Source organism: Harpia harpyja, chromosome 14 (genome assembly GCF_026419915.1).
Source record: "Harpia harpyja isolate bHarHar1 chromosome 14, bHarHar1 primary haplotype, whole genome shotgun sequence".
Classification (NCBI taxonomy): Eukaryota; Metazoa; Chordata; class Aves; order Accipitriformes; family Accipitridae; genus Harpia; species Harpia harpyja.
Genome location: NC_068953.1, coordinates 347417 through 369767, shown reverse-complemented (window position 1 = coordinate 369767; position 22351 = coordinate 347417). Strand labels below are relative to the sequence as shown.

The 22351-nt window shown below is 46.4% G+C and overlaps 3 protein-coding genes across 15 annotated transcripts in view; 2 read left to right on the top strand and 1 right to left on the bottom strand.

Annotated features, from left to right (window-relative positions):
• ASPSCR1 (ASPSCR1 tether for SLC2A4, UBX domain containing) overlaps positions 1-6417 on the top strand; it is a 50181-nt gene extending 43764 nt beyond the window's left edge. For 7 of the 8 annotated variants that reach the window (XM_052808066.1, XM_052808065.1, XM_052808071.1 and 4 more), the window contains 4 exons: positions 2547-2598; positions 3307-3376; positions 3684-3871; positions 5282-6417. In XM_052808066.1, coding sequence (XP_052664026.1) covers positions 2547-2598; positions 3307-3376; positions 3684-3871; positions 5282-5295 — 324 coding nt within the window. In that variant the 3' untranslated portion in view covers positions 5296-6417. Of the gene's footprint in view, positions 1-2546; positions 2599-3306; positions 3377-3683; positions 3872-5281 lie in introns of those variants that run through there. The other variant, XR_008238272.1, reaches the window with a different exon arrangement.
• A 139-nt stretch (positions 6418-6556) lies between these two features.
• On the top strand, positions 6557-21729 carry LRRC45 (leucine rich repeat containing 45). 6 transcript variants are annotated; one of them, XM_052808060.1, is made up of 18 exons: positions 10300-10531; positions 11341-11402; positions 12194-12264; positions 12571-12749; positions 13484-13612; positions 14206-14318; positions 14872-14930; positions 15055-15132; positions 16102-16237; positions 16529-16606; positions 16779-16890; positions 17064-17134; positions 18028-18120; positions 18730-18822; positions 19773-19946; positions 20041-20217; positions 20339-20425; positions 20600-21729. In XM_052808060.1, exons 1-18 carry the CDS (start codon positions 10300-10302, stop codon positions 20669-20671), a joined length of 2016 nt encoding a protein of 671 aa, XP_052664020.1. In that variant the 3' UTR covers positions 20672-21729. The 6 variants fall into 6 exon arrangements, with proteins under 6 accessions (XP_052664024.1, XP_052664020.1, XP_052664019.1 ...); XM_052808064.1 differs by lacking the exons at positions 10300-10531; positions 20339-20425 and adding an exon at positions 6557-7752 and having other exon boundaries at positions 20041-20188; XM_052808059.1 differs by lacking the exon at positions 20339-20425 and having other exon boundaries at positions 20041-20188.
• On the bottom strand, positions 8768-10317 carry CENPX (centromere protein X). Its single transcript, XM_052808076.1, has 5 exons — positions 10185-10317; positions 10047-10098; positions 9922-9975; positions 9601-9689; positions 8768-9476 (listed from the first exon to the last, which is right to left on the bottom strand). The coding sequence occupies exons 1-5, from the start codon at positions 10299-10301 to the stop codon at positions 9462-9464; spliced, it is 327 nt and encodes a 108-aa protein (XP_052664036.1). The 5' UTR covers positions 10302-10317; the 3' UTR covers positions 8768-9461.
• Positions 21730-22351: the final 622 nt, after the last annotated feature.

The following is a 22351-nucleotide window of genomic DNA, read 5'->3' as shown; positions in this document are numbered from 1 at the left end:
AGGATATTTCTGCCCTTTTATCTCCTCAGTCTTACCCATCTTGTAGTTTGTAACAGATCGAGAACAAAGTTACTCTTCTCCAAGTCTCCCTGATGATGAAGCTGATCCAAAGAAGTAATTGAAATTCTCTTCTTTAATTGGATTCCTTAATATTTATAATTGGTGGCCCAACCAATTATTTTAGGGACTTCCTTTATCTGAACTTCTTATTGTAACTTTTTGTTGTTTTAATCCTTGAATTGTATCTTTGCTCTCGGAATTTCCTTCCCTATACCCATTCTGCTGCTTCACTCTTTATTATTGACCTCAGAAGTATTAGCTAGCAGAGTTGAAAGATCTTTGTTGTTTTTTTAATTACGGGTAAATGACAACATTTGCTAGTTTGCTTTAATGCTTGCTTCCCTGCTTGCTTTTTTTAGGTAGGGCTGCACAGCATTTCTAAGACTCCCATTTTTCCAAGTGATGTTTATTCAACAGCTAAGGATTTAATCGCTAAGGTTTTTGCTTTCATTTCCTGTGACTTCCAGGTCTTTAGTCGGCATGACTAATTTTGTTAACTCTCTCTTTCTAAAATACAGTGTTTACGTTAATTGTTCATACATTCTCATTTCTGATGGTGTTGAATTTTATTACACTGTGATCACTGTTTCTTACTGGCTTGAATTTGATCCTGTATATTACCTAGGACTAGTTAAAAGTAATTGCTTTTATGTTTATGATTACTAGTTCAGTAGGTCATCATTTCAGCTACTGACAAATGACTTCTCAACAGTACAATGTAATTTAATGTGTTACTATGTTGAACACAATTCATGTTTTGTACTGAATTTAATTCAATATATATTTATGCAGAGGTAGTTGAATAAAGCTATTTAGCCATGACATAAGAGACTGAGTATAAAGCAACGAAAGAAGATGGTGAGAATGGCCATTGTCAACATAAGTTGTCAGAAGTTGTTCATCATTTTGATTGTTGCTGTTTAAAATTAGAGAAAAACAAGTGAACTGTAACAAGCCAGATGCTATCAGGTGCATTACCTTTGAGTAACTTGAGAGACAACAGTTGCCATCTCATTCTTCCTGTGTGATGGGTATACACCTTAAAATGGGGAAAACTGAAGTATAAAGCAGTGTTGTAGTATGGTAGATTTACGAACAGGTTGAATTAGGAACCAGGCCTGCTGACTAGAATTGTAGATGTTTCCACTTTTCTGTTTGTTTGGGTGTTTGGTGTTTTTTTGTTTGTTTTTTCCCCTGCAGAGAGTGTCTCTTCTCTGTGGAGTGGTAGTTAATGGTAGAGTGGCAAAAGCTGACTCTGACTTTATTGCGCTTCTGGGTTGCAGAAGGGTTTGTTCTCTTAGATGATGAGCTAATGGGAACTCTGTTTAATGTGGTTTTCATGTACGTGTTTGACCAGAAATTGCTAGTTGTTGTGGAGTAGTGAAGAAGTAGGCGAAAAGATAAGATTCAAAGTAATGTGTTGCATACCTTTCTGGGGCCATTCCCAGCGAGACAGGCAGTGTCTCCCACCCTTCCACTGATGTGGTAAGCCAGGGCACTGTGGCACTATCTTTTTGTCATAGGTCTTTCTATATGGAGACAGTACTTAATGATATCACAGACTCAATAAATTTACATACTTTAATTTACTTTCACTTGATTTAGTGCTTCATGACCTATATGTGGGTTTTTTTTTTTAAGGTGTGCCACGCAGTGTAATTAAAGCACACAGTAAACGAATTATGATTTGGCTGACTGACATCTCAAATAATAGTCAAGAGGAATTGTTGAACAACATAGATCACTTATGCTGGTGTTCTGCTGGAATTAGTTCTGGCCACACTGTTCATTATTTTCATCTGGTTTGCAGGTAGATATATAAATAAGTAATAATCATTAATAACATTTACAGATGAAATAAAGAACATCAGAGTGATAAATGCAGACATGAAAAAGGGTCACATAATGAGCTAAATGGATGAAAAGTTTGAATATGGCAATTATTCTGACAAGTAGGAACTAGGAATTCAGGCTGGATTTATAAAAGGATAGACTGCATCCTGGAAAGCTGTTGAAATTAGACAAATTCCAACTAGAGATAGGGTATAAATGTAATAGAATAATATAGAATAGATTTCTGAGGGCATAGCTGGATTTTCCTTCTCTTACTGTCAGCCACTCAGGTCTCAGAAATTCTTAATCACTCATGTTATCTGCTCAGCAGTGGAGAATGTGGGTGAAGTACAGTGGCCTGAGATACAGGGACAGAGGGAAACAAATGGCAGGTCATCAGCGCAATGAGCAGTTGCTGTACAAGTCTCGCCATCTGTGTGTAGTAGAAGAGATCATAGAATTTTGCTTCATGTCTTACTCTGAGTGCCCTGTACTCTACACAAGTTTAGCCTTTTCTGAGTTACAGGTGGTTTGGAGACCTCAGCTTGAACTCTGTGAATTTGTCTGTAGCTGTCTAACCTGCCTCTATGTTCACAGTGAACTGTGAAAGCATCTACAATCAGTGATCTCTTCTTTTCCCCCTTTTGCTGCAGGCTAAACTCTTTCCAACTGCTGTCATTCATTTTGGATCTGAGGAGTACAGGGGTGAGTGAATTTCCTCTCTTCTTCAGCTGATTCCATAGCTGCTATAGTAGACCCAGAAGAATTACATCCTTATGTTCAGAGTTCTTTCAGCAAAAGATAATGCAGTCCTCTAGAATGCTGGTAAATGTTCCCATTCTGAATGGCTGAAGCTCTTCAGAGCTAGCTTGGTCAGTTAGATTGAGAACAACTGTAAACATAGTACCTTTCTTATGAGATTTGTTGGACTATGGAGTAGGCATTGTCTACTATGGGGACAAGAATGATAGAAGAACGACTCTGTAGAAGGAAATTCCTTTGTTCAAAATGTTAACTAGACAAATGACGATGAAACACTTTACAGACCTCCTATTGTAGTGGACTGGCTGGACAGATCTGAATCTTTGATTCTTTGAGACCTCTGGTTTATGCTTAGAGTATCTGTTTCTCCTAGAGATTAGAGCCAGATGCTCTGGCTTCACAGAAAAGTTTGAGATGCAGTGAGCACTGAAAGAAAATGTCAAGATCTTGAAGTTTGAATGATGAAAGCGGGCACCTTGAGTTGTGAAAGAAACTGTCATAGTTTAAAAGTGTCCTGTGTCAGTTGGGGGAAGGTGATGGAGATTTACTATAGTATACAGCAGGTATTTGCTGAGCCGAGAGCTATGTGCTTCTGTGGTGATGGATGTCTTTATGTTACCAAACAAGTGTTTGGGTTTCATTTTTAAACAGATTGTTACCTGAAATCGGACCTGCTGAGCTCTGCAGTTTCCCCTTCTGCAGCTGATTTATTAGTAGCCAGGTATGTTGGGACTGAATAGAGTTGCAAATGGGTATTTCAGGGATGGGAAGCATTACTACAAAGAAATGTGCTCTGAAGATACTAGGACTTCAGTTTCTCCTGAAACAGTCATACTGGACTTCATAGCTTTGTGAGTCCTTCTTTGCAAAGTAGGATTTCAGTGACTAAATCAAGTAAATCCTAGGGCTTTTATAATGGAAAAGAGCAGCCTTTTCAATCTGACTTTAAAAGTTTAAAGGTGGTGGTGATACAAGGGACTATTATGAAAAAATGAAGCTTAATTCTACTTGCTTATTTTCTTCCTCAGATGCTTGTCCAAATCATTAGTTCCTTCTGCTTCATCATCTTTAGAATCAACAGTTCCATCTCCATCTGAACCAGAAGTGGGAAGTGACAAAAAGACCGATGAGCAGCCAGAACCAGTGAGCATGCGTGAAGCTCCACAGGTGTTGAGAAGGGCCCCTGGGAAAATACCCAAATGGCTGAAGCTGCCAGGTATCATGAAATCAAGAGAGAGCTCTTCTTATTCTGAACTCCTCAGAAAGGCAGGCTCCTCTGTGCCAAATATGTTGGATGTTGACAAAGATTATTGAAGATGTCAGCATAATGATATGAATATTCTTGAAGATGTCAGCATAAGGCCTGCAGGACATTTGGTTCAATGCTTGTCAATCACAAATCAGTTTGTGACTTAAACCTCAGCCTTCACTGGAGAAGTATCTGAATGCAGGCTCTGGTCATTGTTGAGTCTATGTAATCTATATGTTTGCAGCATTCTTAACTATGTTCTGGGCTTAATGTGTTGAATTCTTAAATGTGCTAGTGTAGTTCAAATACTAATAGGCATGATATTCTATATACCAAGGGCCCATGTCATCTGGTAAATCTGTGTCATTATTTTTCCTTTGCTGGTATAGTCTGTTTTAGTACTTTCCTTTCTCTTGATTTTTTTTTTTTTTGAGTTGGTCTTTCTGTTTTTAATCTTCACTGCAAAACAGTAGTGGTTTTCCCTAGCTAAGATTGCAACCAAGTTTCCATTATGAATTTTTTCTTGGTTTATCCTGATCAGAAAACTGCAACCTTGTTTTTAGTCCCAGAACTAATAGCTTATGTATGGTCTTATGTGAGAATTTATACAAAATATGAAGTAACTAGAAGAAGGATTCCTGAATTAAATAATTGGCAATATTCACTTTTTGATGCAGTGGCAAAGAGAAGAGGAGGCAAGGATGGGGATAAAAAAAAAAAAAAAAGACATTAAATCAACCCCCTTAATGGCAATAAAACTGGGAAGAATTATATGGAATTCCCTGGCTAGTAATGCTAAACGTTAACTTCCTGAATGAGAATTTTAGTATGTGATTCTGGAAGATACTGTGGGGCCATCAGCTCCAGCAAGCATAGCATAAGGTGCAAAATGATTGCTGGAAGGCTGCAAACAGTGGGTTGGTGTAGTCCCCTGCTGTGGCTGGTCTGTTTTAGACTGGTACTGGGATACTGATGCAGATCATGTGGGAAACAGTATCTTTACTGTGGCCTGTTTCCAGTATGCTTGAAGCATTCCACTTAAGAATGGGAACTTACTTTCCCAAGTAAAGATTATCTGGATAAAGTACAAAATAACATCTTACCTACCTGTGCAGGTTACCCATTAACAGCTGGTATGAAGGGTTAATAACATGCTCTAACATGCATGTTAATAACATGTAGGATGAAGTTCCCCACTCCAAAAGTTGTGATGTATTCACCATTCCATCTCCCTCAGAAGTGCTTCTACATGCTACCCAGCTGTTGCCTGAGCACAGCAGTGTATAGAACCCTAAGCAACCAGATCATGTTATTGAGAAATGATACAGTGAAAATTATGTGGTCAAGTGTTTTAATGCTCTTATGTTTATTTTGTAGGTGGGAAGAGATGAAACATTCTGGGCTGCTGGATCAGTGAGCAGTCAGCTGTGCCCCTTTCCTGATGAACTTATTCAGAATGTGTAAGAAATTGTTGGTGGCCATGGAGAGATCTAATCTGTATGAACATTAGTTATAAATAGAAAATGGCTATTTCAGATGCCAGTTTCACCTTTTGGAGGAGTGAAAGGCCTGTTTGTGGTCTTTGTGACTACAGAAGCAAGGTTAGAGGTTAAACATAAGGTTTCTTGCATGTAAATAATATGAATAGTAAGGGGGAAATAATACCTATATACTTTCTGTGAAGGACTTTGTTTCTATCCATATTTTTAAATTCAAATCTTTCCAGTTCTACCTTCAGAGATAACTTGAGTCTAGCTGCCTGAATTCTAGCAGCAAGATACAATCCAATTCAGTTTTACCTATAGTTAAATGCTGCCTCAAACAAGACTTTGCTCTGCTTCTTGCTGGCTGGGGTTAGTGCTGCTGATAATTCTGAGCATAGATGGCTGGAAAATGAGTGAAGAGGAAGCACTTAGGTCACTTAAAACTGTTCAAATAGGCTTTTCCTGTGAACCTCTTGGTCTGCTGCACTTGTATTGTTTTCAGTTGCCAGAATCTTGTTAACAAAGAACACAGGTATTTGTTAATGGAATGCACGTGGAGTTTGTTTCTGCCCCAAGCTCTGTTTTATTTTCACTACGTATAATTAACATCAGTAATTACAGTGAGGAAAAAAAACCATCCAGTAACAGGGTCTCTTCACGTGACCTTCGATCTGTGGACTGCTATGGTCTGAATGTTTCCACAGCAGAGTAGCCGTTCTCTGCAGTGCAGTTAGTGCACAGAGGGAAGCACTAGTCCAGATCTTTGCCTCCGGCAGATGTTGTACGGGAATGAATGTTGTTTGTTAGAATTGCGCTTATACTGGAGATGAACTCTATAGTGCCACAGTAGCCATGGTGCTGTATTCTATTTGAAGTCTTCTCCATGGATCAGTGATTCATATTGGACAGCTGGGGTTCCGTGTTACGGTAATAACATGTTTTCCATTTTCCCTGTATAGACAATTGTTCCCTGAACTACGTGTGCATCTGCACAATTAGTAGATGTAATAAAGCAGAGTGGCCATAGGAGGCCTTTTTGTCGGTCTCTTTGATAATATGTTTCTTCCCCCAGTACTCTGTTTCTCTGTCAGTTCACAGGAACCTGCTCCCTTTTCAATGGGCCTGTCATGCCTCATTCCCTTCCTCCCATTTTTTTTCAACAAAGCAAAACGGAGCTTTGTACCATCTGAATGAACTTCAAAGTGGCTAGAAAGGGCACCCAGGGTTCCTGGCACTTGTCATTGTCTCCCAGCCTGGCCAACATTTCCCTTCAGGTCTAATTACTTCCAAATGCTCCCAGATGCTTTGAAGAAACTCAGAGGGAGGGGGAGGCATGAAAGAAAGGTGGAAGAGGAAGGAGACTCAAAAGTGGAGGGAGCAGAATGCTTTAGCAAAAATGTTGATTGATTTCTTACATGACACCCAAACATAAACAGGGAATGTGTGCGGCCGCTGGCAGTGGGGAATGCAAGGGCACTATGTACAGCTGCTGCTCTAAATCCTTACTGTGGAAAGTAAGCCCTTCTGGCGCTTGACAGGCTATAAAAGACATACTACAGCAAAACAAAAAATACTAAAATAATGTTTAAAGTTTATTACTTTAGTGGATTAAGTGTGGACTGAGCCTACACTCCATAGGACTGTCTGTATCTTGGTTCAGGTGCTATGTCAGGCTTATTCATTTCACAGAAGTCAGAGGTAGACTGTAGCTAGAGCTGCTTTGCTGAATTTATGCAGGATCTATTGGGGGCAACTAATAACCATAGCTAATGATAGGTGATGATATACCTGTGCTGGTGTTTTTGATTCACAGGGTTAGAATAAACAGAAGCAGTCTGGTTGATAGGAAGTTGTAGTGTGCTTTCAGATGTGCTAGTCGTCTTTTTTGAAGAGCACAGGCAACATCAAATGGTACTGATTTGCTTAGCTATTTTGATTCCACCAGTTTTGACAAAGAGCTGGCACCATAACTATCACCTGCAAGTACCTGATGATAAAGGAAAACAGAAGGAAAAGTTTAGGGACACAAGCTGCAACATCATTATTACTGGGGCAGTTTCTTGGGTTAAGTACAGGGGTGAGGAGTAGGAGACTTCATATTGCTAACTATGTGCATTACCTCAGTCAGTTCTGCCCATGCTTGTCCCTTGTGTAACTCAGCTATGCATCAAACCCAATTTAATCTACTTCTCTTTCAGGAGAATGAAAAATCGGTACTTCCAACAGCTAGACCAGAGGTCTTAATCCCCTTTCCCTATGCAAAGAAGAGTTAGTTTTAGCAGCTGCTGCTATTAAAATACTGCTTTACTACTAACATTCACATTGGTGATCCTCTTCAGTCAAGAATGCTTGTGTATGGACCAGGTATGTCAGGGAAGTGAACTCAAGTCTCTTTAGGACAGCAGCTTTGAGACATTTGTGTGTCAGTAGGAGTCAGAATGGGGGTAGAGATGAGGATTTGAAATCTAGAAAAGGCAAGAAGGTAGGAGTGAATTCTTTAAGAGGGACAAGATGCTCCGGTATTTAAAACTGCAGGCTCTTCACTAAAGGAGTTGCTACAAGGATTCCTACCCCGCCACGGAACAATACATGCAGATACCTGATGAGCTGGATTTGTTTCAATATCACTTCTGCTATAGTAGCTAAACTCATCCCTGGGGTTTTGGGGCATTCAGAGGTAGTATTACTTGCATTTTTTTTTTTTGCTATTGCCTTTTTTTACCATATGGTTGCAGGGCTGAAGGCTGAACTAGGTCAGTTCCTTCATTGGTTTCGTTGTACAGCTGCACAAACAGTTGTCTTGGCAAAGAGGCTGCAGTGCAGAGGGATGGGGCACTGCTTAAGCTGGTACTGTCATCAGAAAGAATGCGTATTAAATTGTGGTTTTAGCTGAAGTTTCCAAGTGGCTGGCATCCCGAGTGATGACCTTGATAGCTCTTGGCTGAAAGCGTACAGTAACCTACTGAGCTTCTGCCTGCTGCAGCTGTCAATGGGAAAAAAATCGCTCGCTGTTACTAACCATAAAGACTACAGATAGCCAACAACAGAGAGTGTGCAATCCTTAAGACATGCTGGTGTCAGCTGCTTTTCGTGCAGCCGGCTATATGTTTTCCCAACAAAGCCAGTTCAGTTGTGTGGGTCCTGCCTACATGTGTAAGGTTTCTTATTTCACAGCTTCCCCCTCGGCCCCCCTGCTGGCTGAGGGGCCAGGCTGTCCCATGATGTGGGATTTTCACACATGCTGTTTGTTATTCTGTCCTTTTTCCTTTCGTCCTACAAAGATTTAGCAAAGAGGGCGGGTGAGGGGGAAACTCTGCAAGTCTTTGAAGCAACTTGACTTTCGATGATTAATTGCAGCAAAGAGCCTACACAAGGGAGGGAGACTCGGTTTTAATTTATTGATGTTTCTTTGTGAGAACAAATTTATAGCAGAGGGGAAGCAGCTTCTGAGGAGAATATCAAATGGTTAAAAGGTTCCAAGCATTCTTTGATGTCACAGCCCTGGAGAAATACTGGAAGGTAGTGAGGGACAGACACTGTTTATTTATAAAATAAAGATCAGTTACCTGCTTTTGGCAAGAGCCTGTGACTGAGCTCCTGTTAACAACCTATTCATTAGACAGGCTTGGAGCTGGACCTAAAGTTTCTGCCACAGCTGCCTGCTGAGGCGATGAGAGTCTGAAGTTTGGACGACATTTCCAGCCATTAAGTCTTTCCATGCATCTGTGTGAAGCGGCACCTGTTTCTCACACTAGCTGGGAAAGCAACAGCATCTTACTGTGCTGTGAAGTACAGGCTACTGTTAAAGGAGTAAGGCGGCAGGATGGAAACCAGCTACACACTTAGCCGACCAAAACAAGCGTGTGGCAGCCTCTTTTCAAAAATAGCATCTGACAGCATAGTTGCCTAGGGCTTAGTCGTGCTTGGTAAAGCAGACAGGAAACAGAAGCAAAATGGCAGAGAAAGAAGAAGTTGAGACTGTTCTTCCTAGAGCTAGACTCTGAGGACGAGTCTGATGTTCACTGTCAGGTCAGGGTCTTCTGCTGGCGGGCCACGTGTGCTTCATGAGGCCTCTAGAAATCGAGAAGCTGTAAGGAGAGAGCAGCAAGCCGGTCAGCAGAGCTGCTGGGGCCCTGAGCCACCTCCCCAAAGGACGAGGACTGCGCTGCTCCAGCCCCCCAGCCCTTATCCCGTTCAAGTGCAGTTACGCACCAGCTGCGGCAGCACTTTCTCCACCTGCTCAAGATCCACCTTCTCCAGGTCCTCCGCCTGAGCCTGCCGCGCCGCCCGCGCCGCCGCTTCTGCAGCGCAAGCGTAAGGCAAGAGTCGTTACAGCGGGCTCGGGGGCTGGTTTTCCGGGAGGCGGCCCCGCTCCCCGGAGGAGGCCGGCCGCGTCAGGGCGCGGGGAGCGGGATCGGGGGCCGCGGCGCGGCTCCTCGCTCCGCCGTGAGGCGCGGCGGGGCGGGGGGATGCCCTCGAGCCTGTTCGGGCTGCCCCCGGGCCCGGCACCGGGAGGAGGTGCTGCGCGCTCACCTCGGACGAAGACGTTCAGCATCTCCGCCATCAGCAGCTGCGCGTCGCCGTTAACTGCAACGACAAAGTGCTTACAGAAGGCGGGGGCCCGCCCCGCCCGGGCCCGCCCGCCGCCGCCCCGGTACCTCGGGTCCTCCCGTCCCGGAAGTGGAGGCGGAGCAGCCGGTCCACGGTCTCCTGCGCGGAGAGGAGAGCGGATGAGCGGGTCGGGGCGGGGGCAGCCCGGGGCCGAGCTTCCCCCCCCGCCCCCGGGCCCGCCGCACCTTCCTGAAGCCGCCGGCGTGGCCGTCCCGCTCCTCCATGGCGCCGCGCGCTGCCGGTCCCCCCGCCTCCCGGAAGTGCGCGCCGCGCGGGGGCGGGGCGTCAGCGGCCGCGGCCATGGAGGAGTTCCGGCGGGCCTACGCGCGGCTGTGCGCGGCGGGCGGCGCGGCGCCGCAGGAGGCCGTGCTGCGGCGGCTGCGGGAGCTCGGCGGGGCGCCGGGCCGCGGCCGCCTGGACCTGGCGGCGCAGAGCCTCTCGCTGGAGACGTGCGGCGCGCTGGGCCGGCTGCTGCCCGGCGCCGCGCCCTTCGCCGAGGTGGCGCTCGGCGACTGCGGCCTGAGCGAGGAAGGTGGGCGCGGGGCCCGAGGCGGCGGCGGGAGGCGGCCCGGGCCGCGCAGCGGGCGGCTGTTGGCGGGCGGGGGCGCGCCTGCGGGGCCGCCTCCCCCCCCCTCGCCGGGCGGGCGGCGACGGGCCGAGGCCCGCCGGTGGCCCGCGGGTGTTTGAACGGGGGGGGGGGGGGGGGCGGTGGGTCTGGGGTCGCCGGCTGGAGGAGAAGGCGGGCGTGCGTCGGCAGATGAGCTTGCCCGGCCTGGGGCGGGGCGGGGGCGGTGTGGTTCGAAGCCGGCCGTGAAGCCCTTGGCTGCCAGAGGGGTTTTCCCTGCGTCTCCGGGAGTAGGTCCGCTGCTGTTGGCCTTGAACAGACGCGACTGGTGGCGGCTGCTGGTACAGGGGGATTCAGGTGATCGCCTAACGGCTGGATCGTTAAATCTAGCGAGCGTTGCGTGGGGATCGTGTAGGCGGTAGGGCGAGTCTGTGCTCGGTCGCTACTGCGTGAGCAAGGGTTAAGCAAGCGAGCAAGCGTCTTGTCTGCCTGGCCTACCTGGACAGGGGCTGTGTTCGTAGCTGCGTTAGGAGGGTACGTAGGGTGACGGGCAGTTCTCTACCCAGGCGCTTCTTTCTCTCAGAATACGTAAAAAATCTCCTGCCCTGAAAGTTCAGACTCACGCTTTCCAGCAGCAGTGGCTGTTTACTCAGTCGTATGTTTTATCATAGACACGTCTTCTGAGCCAGCTGTTTGAAAGGATGCTTTCTCTTCCACCTCGGGCAGAGGGTTACATGTATGAAATAAACGACTGTCTTTTTGTTTTCTCTACTCAGGTGTAAAACTTCTGTTGCATGGTCTTTGCTCCAACACCACAGTCAAGTCTTTGGATTTGAAGGTGAGTCTGAATAAAATTAAGAGGTGGGGAAGGAAATAGGAGCACAAGCTTAATCAGAGTCAGAAACAGACTGGTGCAGGATTGTTCTACAAGACGTGTACTGTTGAAAAGTTCGTGTTCTCAAGTGACTCAGTCCTTGCCTCCTTAACACCATGTCATGACTTTCCAAAGTTACTTTGCAGCTCATTTTTGTCCGTTTTTATTCAGTTACTCTGTTTTGATAGGAAGTAATTGCTGTATATCTTTTGTCAGTTGCTGCTTGGTCAGATGAGGCATATGTAGGCTTTTCTTTGGGTTTCTGTATTACTCAGGTGAGTTACTAGTTGTTTGACTTGTACTTCTATAGAGTTTATCCAGCTTGCCAGTGTCTTTCAGCTATCCTGGGGCTTGGAACTAAGCACCCACTTTCAGATGCGATGATCACTCTACTGTGAGGTGACTTTCTGTCTGTATTCCTCTGGCACATAGCTATTCTCTTGAATCTACAGACCTAAACTGCATCGCACCTTTCTTTCTCATCTGTGCTGGTGCTAGCCAAGCCCTTTTTAATGAAGTGTGTTGAAATGGTTCTGCTTATCTAGAGTCGGCATTTTCCATCCCATCGTGGGCCATGCTGATCCTGTGCTATTCTGTGATTTTTGTGAGCTCAGTCCATTACTGACAGACCACGTTAGACCATTTCTGACAGACTGAAATTGGCATTGCAACTGGGATGCACCTGGTGGTGTTTGATGGGATAGCTGGATTGGGACAGGGTGTAGCCTACTGATCACCTGGGACTTTTGTTTCAGGGAAATAACCTGCGAACCGTGGGAGCTGAGGCTTTGGGAAAACTTCTTAGGCAGAACAAATCCATCAGGAGGTAAAAAATTGTATCTACCTCTCTTTCTGTTATTCCTGCCAGATGGAGCACAACGTTAGAAAAGGGTTGAGGGGTAGGCGGAATGTCAAGTGGTGCAGTTTCTTGTGAGGGATGGGACAGATGAAGGAGTGAGAACTGGAGGTGCTCTTTTAGAGGACGCAGGGCCCTTGCAGCATCCTGCTCTCTGAAACTGAGTCTATTAGCGAAGCTGGGTGTTCAAATGGGTACCATGATCCAGGTATCATTCAAGCTCTTGCAACTGTCCGTTTACTCCATGAAACCCAATCCTGTCTGATTTTTCCCTAGACTAATCTTGGAATGGAACAGCCTTGGTGTGTGGGAGGAGGGCTTCTCCTTTTTTTGCCAAGGACTGGGAGCAAACAACTTTCTCCAGCGGCTAGATCTGCGCAATAACCAGATCAACCATCAAGGGGCTGGAGAGCTGGCCGTGGCACTGAAACAAAATGCCAGCCTTCAGGAGCTGGGTAAGATTGACTAGTTCTTTGGCCACCTGCATACATGCATGGCACACACACACATATACCTTCAGGTTTGTTGCAGCCTGCCCTGATCTCTGCCAACTGGTCAGTGTCATTCCCAATTCCTCTCAGTCTGGAGTGCTTTGCAGGCTTTGTGCAGGGAGCAGAGGTCGCAGCCCTGTGGCCTTTGGAGAGCGGGAACTGTAATTGGAATCTCTGGAACCAAACCTGCAGGTGAAGATTGTGTGCTTGGAGCAGGACAGTTCTTAGTGGAGGAGGGAATGGGTTCGTTCCCATTTATGGATGCTGTTGGCATGCCTCGTGCCAGACTCTTGAGGCTTACTCCACACTTGCTTTGTCCTCATTAAGGAATTTTGCCAGAATTTCCTTCAGGAAAACATGGCTCTTGGTGCCAGTTCTTTCTCATCCACAGACTGTGGTTGTGGAAGGAAGGCTCCTGAGATGAAAACATGAGGGGCAGACTTGTGTACCTTTTGAACTGTAATGGCTTCCTGCATTTTACTGCACTCAAGATTCATCCTTGCCTACCCTGCTTTGTCTGTCATTTTCCCTCCCTCTCATTCATCTTGAAAAGAGAGAGTATTCACCTGTGTTTGTTCTGAGACTGTCTGCGATTAGTTAGCCATGCTTGTAGATGTGTAAGGAGCATGGTTTCTCTTGAGCCCTGTGTTTTTCAGCGGATGTGTGACTACCAGGGTGAAAGTTTGCTTTCTGTATAGATTTACGTTGGAATAATATTGGGCTTCTGGGTGGCCGAGCTTTGCTGAACTGCCTGCACAGCAACAAGACCCTGAAGAGGCTGGAGCTGGCTGGGAACAACGTTCCTAGTGACATCCTGAAAGCTGTGGGTAAGTATTACTTGTTGCACAGGAAAGGATCAGTAACTCCTTTCCCATTTCAGAACTTGAGGGGTATAGGGCACTTGCTGCTCCAGAAGAGAGCTATCCGTTTTCCCCTGCTTTTCTCAACAGCATCTACACAGTGCCCTACATTGCTTTCTCTTGTCCTTTAATGAGGGCTGGTCAGGTTGGAGGTGTCACTTTTACCAGGAAGAGGGGAAAAAAAAAAATTTGGATTGAATTAGAGATTACTGTACCATGTGAATGTGGGAGAACTTGGGGCTCTAGTTTGCCTCTGAGTAGCCAAGTTTGGATATGGCTAATGCAGCATGTTCTTTGTCATTGTCCTACCCACAGTAGAGTTGAATGGCTCTCCTGTGGCTGGGGTGTTGATTACCCCGTATACACTGTTGTCTTCAATTCTGCCCCACCTCGTGTCTGTAAGGTGAAAGCAGTCTCTCTGTGTGGGCCAGCCGGAGAAGGGCTACTGTCCTGGTGCTTCTGATAGCCAGGCGTCATCCTGAGTGCTGTCTTTTCCAGCAGTGCTTGCTATTCTGTTGCTTTAGAAACATGTGCATGCTCTTCCGCTCTCTCTGCATCAGAACAAGCCATGGATCACAACCAAGATCGTCAGACTATCCTAAGTGAGACCCAGAACCGAGCGTACATACTCAGCAAGGAGGTGTCGAGTCTGAAGGATGAGAAGACCAAGCAGGTCAGCAATTTTATGTGTTGGCCTTTCAAATGGGGCAGGTGGAATCCTATGCTTTCCTTCGGTGTCCCCATGAAACACTCAGTGACAGGATTATTTTGCATCTGAAGTTTCATGTGCATCTTTATGGGTGGGCACACAGCATGGTTTAGTAAATTGGGTCCTTCCTCTGAGCTAGGTTGCCCAGGAATCAGATCCATGACAGTATGGGTATGGACACATGCCCTGCTGACTCTGGATTCTGCAGGAGTTTTGGTGACTTTTTCACCCATATATGTGCTTTCGGTTCTTCTTTTGCAACTGGTTTGATATTTTCCAAGTGGTAAAAACCTAGAAATATGAGTCTGTTTTCCTTCTGACATCTAATGGTGCAGAGTTCCTATAGCTGATGGCCTCAGTCAGATGTGCTGATGAACCTGTCAAACCTCCGGTTTGCTTGCTTTCAATAGAGTGGCTCGTCCTGTCTTCAGCTGTCACTAGGAAGAGAAAGATGAGAAATGTAAATGCTTCAGGCTGATGCAGTTCATTTTCTCACTGATGTTTGCTTTGTTCACAGTTCTTGGATTTGATGGACACTATAGACAAGCAGAGAGAAGAAATAACCAGGAATGGCAGGTAAGTTTAATTTCTGAGTGCTTTCTGCTCTTTGATAGCAGAATTGGGTTCTCTCCATTTCCTGGGAGTAATCACCCACCCCCCCTTTTTTTTTTTTTTTTTTCTTCCTCCCCCCCAAATACAGGATGTCTGCAGCACGAGTCAGCCAGCTGCAGGAAGCATTGGATGAGCAGCACTCTATTATGAATTCACTGAAAGCCAAGTATGAAGGAGGAAAACCTTAGCCTTCCCACTGTTCTGTGCTGTATAGGCAGCGCTGAGCAGAGCTGTTAAGAAGGGGGATAATCTTGTAGAGTGGCTGGCTTACTATTTTGCTTAGTTCTGCAGTAATATCCAGAAATTATGGTCAGCTCAGGACTTTGGGTTTGCCACGCTAGATATTTAGCCTGCTTTTAAGTAAAATTACGGTGCATTGGTGTAAGAGCAAGTGAATTACAGAGGGTGAAAAAGGAAAAAAAGGATTGTGGGGTTGGGACGGGGGCATGTTCCTTGCACGGTTTACAGCCTGGCAAGAGTCTGTACCTGCTTCCCCTGACAGTTGGCAGTAGACTCTGAGAACCACTGCAGATATGGAGGAACCTGACCAGCAAGATTGTGTGCTTAGGAACAATGAGGTGGCGCTGCCCAAAAGTAGTGTTAGATTGTGTAGAGCCATATGCATGTGACAGTAGTTAGACTTAAAACACTGATGAGCCTGGCTCATTCAATTCGGTCAGGTAGAGGTAGTGTCACTCTGCCGTGCCTCTGTGCAGACATGTCCCTTGTGTACAGAGTAAGCAAATCGCTTCTGCTGCCTGTGTTTAAAATTCTATGCCTAATTTTATACAACCTTGCAGTGGTGTAAAATAGCCAGCTTTGTTCTCCTGTGAGAGTGGGCGAATCCTGGAGGGGTCCAGGCAGGGAAAACAGTTCATGGAAGACAGCACAGGGAAAACGCAATGGGGTACCAGAACACCAGGCTCTGAGAAGTCCCAGGTTACTCAGTGTTTGCAGGGGCTGTTGGGCACAGAAATAAGCAGTGTCCTTTTCCCAGGGGCAAAAAGTGCCTCATTTAGCTAGCCTGATATCATCCACTGCCAAATACGTGTTAACATCTTGTACCAGGTGGCGTAGAGAGCTCACTGGAAGTGTCTCCCTTAGAAAGGACTCTGGAAAGTGTTTCTCTGTATAGGCTGCAGATGACTGAAGCTGCCCTGGCTCTGTCTGAGCAGAAGGTGTGCAATTTGGGAGAGCTACTGAATGCCACAAAACAGGAACAAACCAGCATGGCTGAGTGCCACTTTACGGAGCTCCAGCAGCAAAAGCAGGTGAGCTGGAAGTCCTAGTTAGGTTTGAGAGCAGGGTTCTACGTCATACCTGGTTTGTGTAGATTTGGGGGATGCTGGATGGGATAGGCAAGCATGATTTTTAGTGGGTTACCCACAGCTGCCATGACAAAAATTCTTGTGCAAATTAGATAGATGAGTGCTAGGTGTGGAGAGGAGCCATGGTGTTTATGGGGCAAGTTGGATGTTAGTTGGGTGTGGTGTTGGTTGGAGTAGATTGGCAGTGCAAGAACTAAGGTGAGTACAGGTTCTTAATTTTTATTCTGTTTGCAGGAGGGTGCTGATCGGGAAGGGAGGCTTCTGCGTGACTTGTCTGCTGCCAGTGAGAAAAATCTGCTTCTAAGAAACCAGGTAGGAAAGCAAGTCCAAGGCTGAGAGGTGGGACTTGGACATTGTTCACTTCTGCTCTGTATATATGTCCTCTACTTTGATCCTTGTTTGCGTCTCTGCTGATTGTTCTGTACAGCCAACTTCCTCTGCTAATAGGAAAAGAAAATTCTTAGTGGTGGTAATTTCCTTGTAGGTGGATGAGTTGGAGAAGAAGTGCAAAGTTCAGCAGGATCAGCTATTCCAGGTAAAGCAAGACTTGACCAACACAACGGCAGAGCTGAAGCTGCGGGCCGTGCAGGCTGAGGGTGAGTGGCGGAGCAGAAACAGCTCATGGACACCTATGGGTTGGGATTACTGCCCATGAGTCAACGGTGTAAGGCAGCCAAGGAGAAAGGGTGGAAGAGTTTGTGATAGAGTATAAATACAGCCTGCGTAGCAGGAATACCATAATTGTGATATGCCTGCTTTTAATCTGCAGAACGCCTGGAAATGGAGAAGAGAAGATTTAAACAAAGTCTTGAGGACATGGAATCCCTTCGGGTAAAAGAGGTAAGAATGGGGATTCTGCAGCATCCTGAGGTTAGTCTCTCTTTGGTCCTGACATACAGGCACCACTGCAGGTCATTGTTTGCTGTCAGCTGCTCTTAAACAAGTTTAAAAATCAGTGGACTCACGACTTACTGTGGAAATAATAGGGCATTTCTACAAGCAAAGCCTAGCTGAAGAGATCACAAGACATTCTACCAGCCAGTAAGATTTTGTAGCTTGCGAGAGTATGGACCAGAGTGGTATGTGATTCTACAAAAGAGGCTTGGAGGCTGGCCCCTGTGTCAGTCTTGCTGTGCATAGAGGTAATTATGAATAAGTGGTCTTGTCATGCTCACTGAAGATGCATTAGTGGAGGAAATCAGGACATACATGCTGTACACAACCAATCCTTTAATGAGGCTTACCTTGCTAGTTCCTTCTTTGTATGTTTCAGGGGGATTCTGTCTGAGTGTGGACAGAACAAGAGGCTGTGATCAACTTTCTTTGGAGTGTTTATTGAGGTGTGAAATCTCTCAAAAATAAAATTATACCAATAGATTTCTCTGAAGATTTTGAAATCTTGTAAGAAAAGACACAGGCCAGGAAGATTTTAGCCACATTACAACTAGAAAATGAATCTGTAATGTTTCATACCTCTTGAAATTGAGAGCTCGGACTCTGTCTTTCGTCTTGGCCTGGAAGGGATCTCTGTCTAAAGTTCCCAGTTTCTAGAGGGCAGGTTCTACCTATATTACAGTTTCTTAGTGGAGCTCTGAGGGAGGTAAGAGTTTTTCTTCGGTGGTAGGTGGGTCAATGAGAGGATGCTCTTTCTCATGCCGAATGGCCGTGCTGCTATGCCTGGAGGTAGGAGTGGTTTTCTGGCACTTGCTTAAATGTTTTCTACTGCTTTGCAGGTGGATCATATGACACAGCACATTGAGGCCAGTGAACGTTCCATGCAGGACAGGATCCAGAGGCTGGAGGCCATCAGGATAGCTCTGGAGGAGGTGAGAATGGATGCTCCAGGCATGTTGGAGTGCTCAGGTAGCGGCGGCAGGAGAAATCTGCCAGGGGAGCTCTGTGGAGTCTTCCATTCCTGACCTATGTAAAGATTGACAATCTGTGCTGTAGGGAGGAACAGAAAACAGCAGTTTACTAGCTAAAATGATTTTTACTGCTTTGGGCTAAGGAAGGATAAGGTTCCAAGGGGAAACTGGTAGATTCTGAATGAACAAAAATAAAGATTCCATTGAATGTGGCTAGATTCTTACCAGGATTTGACTTCACAGGTTTCCCATATGGTCCCACGTAGTGTACCATATTTCTCCTTATCTGTTCCCCTAGCTAGATCCAGTGCTGCCCTCTCCTATTCCCCTGTCTTTGGAAAGCTTCACCCATTACTTGCCCTCATATAACTGAAATTCTCATTGAATTTAGATGGCAATCTCAGGGTGAGAAAAGGTATATGTAATCTGGGTTTGTTTTCCCTGCCCCTGAGTGAGAGAGACAGCTGTGTCACACAGTAGCCTGCGACTGGAGGCTACTAATGTTTTCTGGTCAGTGTTGCAGTGATGCAGCTTCTCCATCTGGAATGATCTTTTATGTTTCTGTGGCAGGAGCTGAGCCAAGTCAAAGCAGCTGCACTCACTGAGCGAGGCCAGGCAGAGGAGGAGTTAATAAGAGTCCGGAATCAGACACGGTTGGAGGAGGTAAGGACAAGACCTGTCTGTGGGCCGTGCCTCTGTGGGAAGGAGTCTATTTGGCTGCCTAGCCTCTGCTTTTGTCTCGGGGGACTGCTGAGTAACTCCCCGCTCTGGGCTTCATTGGCCTGCAGAGAGTGTGATTTCTGAGGAAGGACTCCTGAAAAATCTGCTTTGAATCGTCTCCAGAATGTAACCACTATCCCCACCTGCTCTGTGCTTTCCAGTAGGAACAGAATTGATGTAGATGTTGTCACAGCAGACTTCCTTTAAGTTGCCAACTTTTGAAGCTAACAGCCAGATGTCGATCCTTCTGTATAGCAGCTGCTTTCATGGGCTGCTCCTGTTTCTCTGGACTCGGAGGAATTTCTGCAGGTGGCTACTGCTGCTGGATAAAGAAAAGTCACTGTAGAATTGAACTTTGTGAAAATGGCAATGAAGTCAACACACTGTGAAAGAGAACAAGGGATGAGGAAAATACACCAAAACTGTTAGAAAGTTTACTTATATGTAACATCACAAAAGAAAATGCTTTACTGAGTTACAAACATATAAAAGCTGCCATGTGTGTCTGCGATGGGACACAGCAGTTGCTTAGCTGCATATAGCAGTGTTTTAGAGCCATTTGGGATATGGAGGAAGTGAAGATAGACCATTAGTTGTAAACACTGGCGGTGGCATTGGTGCTTCTACCAAGGACATGCCTCTGTTTCTCAGCGAGTGAGCTGGGCGTTGCAGCGTCTCCAGCAGAATGTTTTCCCTGGCAACAGAAAGCAGCTTGGATTCATTCCTGAATGCAAGGGAGAAGTGCCGTGTCTATTATGGTTAAGTCCTGTGTTTGTTCTTCAGCGCCAGTTGACTCAACCAAGGGTTCACTGTGTTGGGAAGAAAAAGGGGAGAATCCTGTCACAGGAATGGAATGGGACTGATGTATTTTCATTTTCCTTTTTGTCTTACAGCAGCAACGACTAGAACACCTAGAAGAGAAGCTGCGGCTGATGACCGAGTCTCGGGATGAAGCTCAGAACTGCTGCCTTAAGCAAAAACAAATGGTTGCTGAGGCCCAAGCCAAAGCCAATCAGTTGAGCCTGCATGCTGATGGACTCAGAAGGCGGCTAGAGGAACTTCAGCAGGTAGTTTGGAGCGGAGTAGAGATACGGTCACCACAAGCGCAGAATAAGTTGCTGAAGTTGTTTGGTTATTCATGGATTTGTCTTTGTGTGTCAGGACCTGAACAGTAAGGAAGAGGAGAAAGTGACAGAGGTGAATAAAGTGAAAGTGGAATTACAGGAGCAGATTGGACACCTGCAGGCTGAACGCACAGCGCAGGATGGGCTGAGAGAGAAGATTGCAGCCCTGGAGAGACAGCTGAAAGGTGATGGATCCTTTCCTGCTTCTCAAATGGTAATGCTGAGTTACCCTACAGCAGGTCTGGAACTGAGCTACGCTCACAGGTAGTGACAATGGTGCTTCCTGCCTGTGCGTACAACTACGAATTGTATCCTCCACCCTGATGTGTTTGCAGGGATTCTTGTCCTCGTTTTATGGAGACCAAGACTCGGATAACTACCCAAAGCTGCACAGCAAGCAAAACGTTTGGATTTCCTGCACAGTGAAGTGTAACATCTTGTCTGTGCGAAACCTCTCACGTTGTTTCGTGAAGCTTCTCTCATGTGCCTGTTGATCATCCTGCTTCCATTGCCTTTGGCTGTGCCTGTAACGTGTTGTTCCCATTTACTCTAGGGACACCATAATTTTCTTTAGTAACGCTGCTCTTCTTTCACAGCCCTATCAAGTAATCACCGTGAGGCACTGCTGGACAAAGAAGGTGAAATCTCTATGCTGCTGGAGAAGCTGAGAATGAAAGAGGCTGACATCTCCAGGATGAGGGAAGAAGAGGCCCAGCGAGCAAGTTTCTTGCAGAATGCCATCATGGCGTATGTGCATGGCTCCCCCTTGGGAACCCACAGTTCTAGGAAATGAGAGCGTGGCTTAAAGAATCCAGATACCTGTGGTCAGGAAGAGGGTGAGCAACTCAGGTACAGCCCCTTCTTTCTAAGTGGGACGGTTTTGTCAGAGCGGGGTGACACGAAGGCTGGCGAACACAGAAAATTGCTCTTGCTCTTCAGAAATCTTGCTACCAACTGCATAAAAGAGAGGAGGAGACAACCATCCAGGGCTGGGATAGAGGCTCGTGGGTCTGCGTTCATGACGTGGAGCCCTTCCCCTGCGCTGCTACAGCATTTGAAGTAGTTTCTGTGTCCTTTTATACAGCACCAGTCTGTCAGCACACCCTGTTGTTACCAGGGGGTTGTATGTTCCCTGGGCAGCGGTCCTTCTGAAGCGTTTGTTTGGATGCCAGGGCTGTTCACAGTGAAACCTGATAAATGACAGGCAGCAGTGTTTACAGTTCCCTGTAGGTGGGAGCCATTTACTTTGCTCATGGGGTCCCGAAGCTGCTGGAAACACCAGATCTTACCCACCTCTGATTTTAATACTCGGTGCTTACAGATGGAAGCAGTGGCTGGCAGGGCTCACTTTGGCTGTTTTACCCTGCCCCTGGGTGGCTCTGGCTGTAGTGATGGGCAGTAGATATACCTTCATTAAATATAGAAACAGCTGTGCAGAGGGGGACTGCTGTGCAGTGGCTGTCCATATCCTTGTTGGACAGCTGGGCTTTGGCCATGGTTCAAGCCTCTACAACACCGACTGGCTGGGAAAGGGGGGGGTGGGATGTTGGGGGTCAGCGTCTGTGCTTCCTCACTGTGAACTGCAGCCCGTGGCTGGCGTTCTTGTGGCCAAAATGTAACAGGATTTCATTCCAGTATGACAAATGGCAAAACTGTCCTGCTGGCTTCTCGGGATCCTGGAGCCGAGTGCTGTTTTCTGGGCCTTACCCTGGAAAGGAGCAACGCTTCTCGGAGCACAAAGGGGAGAAGGTGCTTCCTTATCCTGGCAACACAAGTCCTCATGTGGCATGGAGAAAGGGAGGGGATGTGCGGGTCTGAATCGGAGAAATCTGCCGGGGCAGCAGTATGAGAGCCTCCTGTTAGTTTCTCCAGTGAGTCTGTGGTGGGAGAAATGAGCTTGCGGTATGCGTTTTAAGAGGCAACTGGAAAATGAAACTTTCTGCGTGGACTGGTTGGTTTGTGTTCATGATTTTTACTGGGTTTTGCTCTGCTTTTTTAATAAAGAGTTTTTGCGTTTTGCTGTAACACGACAGTGACAAGCTGGCTGTTTGGCTGACGTGGAGCGAGGCGCCAGCTGCTGTGTTACTCTCCTCAAGATCCCGCTAGTCTGTCCTGGAGCTATAAGGCTGTTGTAGGTGGATAAGCTAAGCATGCCTACAGCTTTTGGTCCTGAACTAAGGTAAAAGCAAAGCAGCTGGGAACCTGTGCCCCAGTCACAAAAGAGGAGAGCGCCTGTGTTGATAGCTAGATAGTCTGTGGGTGCTGGGCAGCTCTGTAGACCAGCAGGTAAGGGGGAAGCAGAGCCTGTAGTTTTGAGACAGTACCGCTACACGAGTTCTCTCTGTTCT

Bases quoted from the DNA above. Each gene is read 5' to 3' on its own strand.
- CENPX (XM_052808076.1), bottom strand. From the start codon at position 10,301: ATGGCCGCGGCCGCTGACGCCCCGCCCCCGCGCGGCGCGCACTTCCGG. The intron at 10,099-10,184 runs GTGCGGCGGGCC...CTCTCCGCGCAG, and splicing joins ACGCCGGCGGCTTCAGGAAG to GAGACCGTGGACCGGCTGCT. The intron at 9,976-10,046 runs GTACCGGGGCGG...TTGTCGTTGCAG, and splicing joins CCGGGACGGGAGGACCCGAG to TTAACGGCGACGCGCAGCTG.
- LRRC45 (XM_052808059.1), top strand. From the start codon at position 10,300: ATGGAGGAGTTCCGGCGGGCCTACGCGCGGCTGTGCGCGGCGGGCGGC. The intron at 18,121-18,729 runs GTGAGAATGGAT...TTTCTGTGGCAG, and splicing joins TCAGGATAGCTCTGGAGGAG to GAGCTGAGCCAAGTCAAAGC. The intron at 18,823-19,772 runs GTAAGGACAAGA...TTTGTCTTACAG, and splicing joins ATCAGACACGGTTGGAGGAG to CAGCAACGACTAGAACACCT.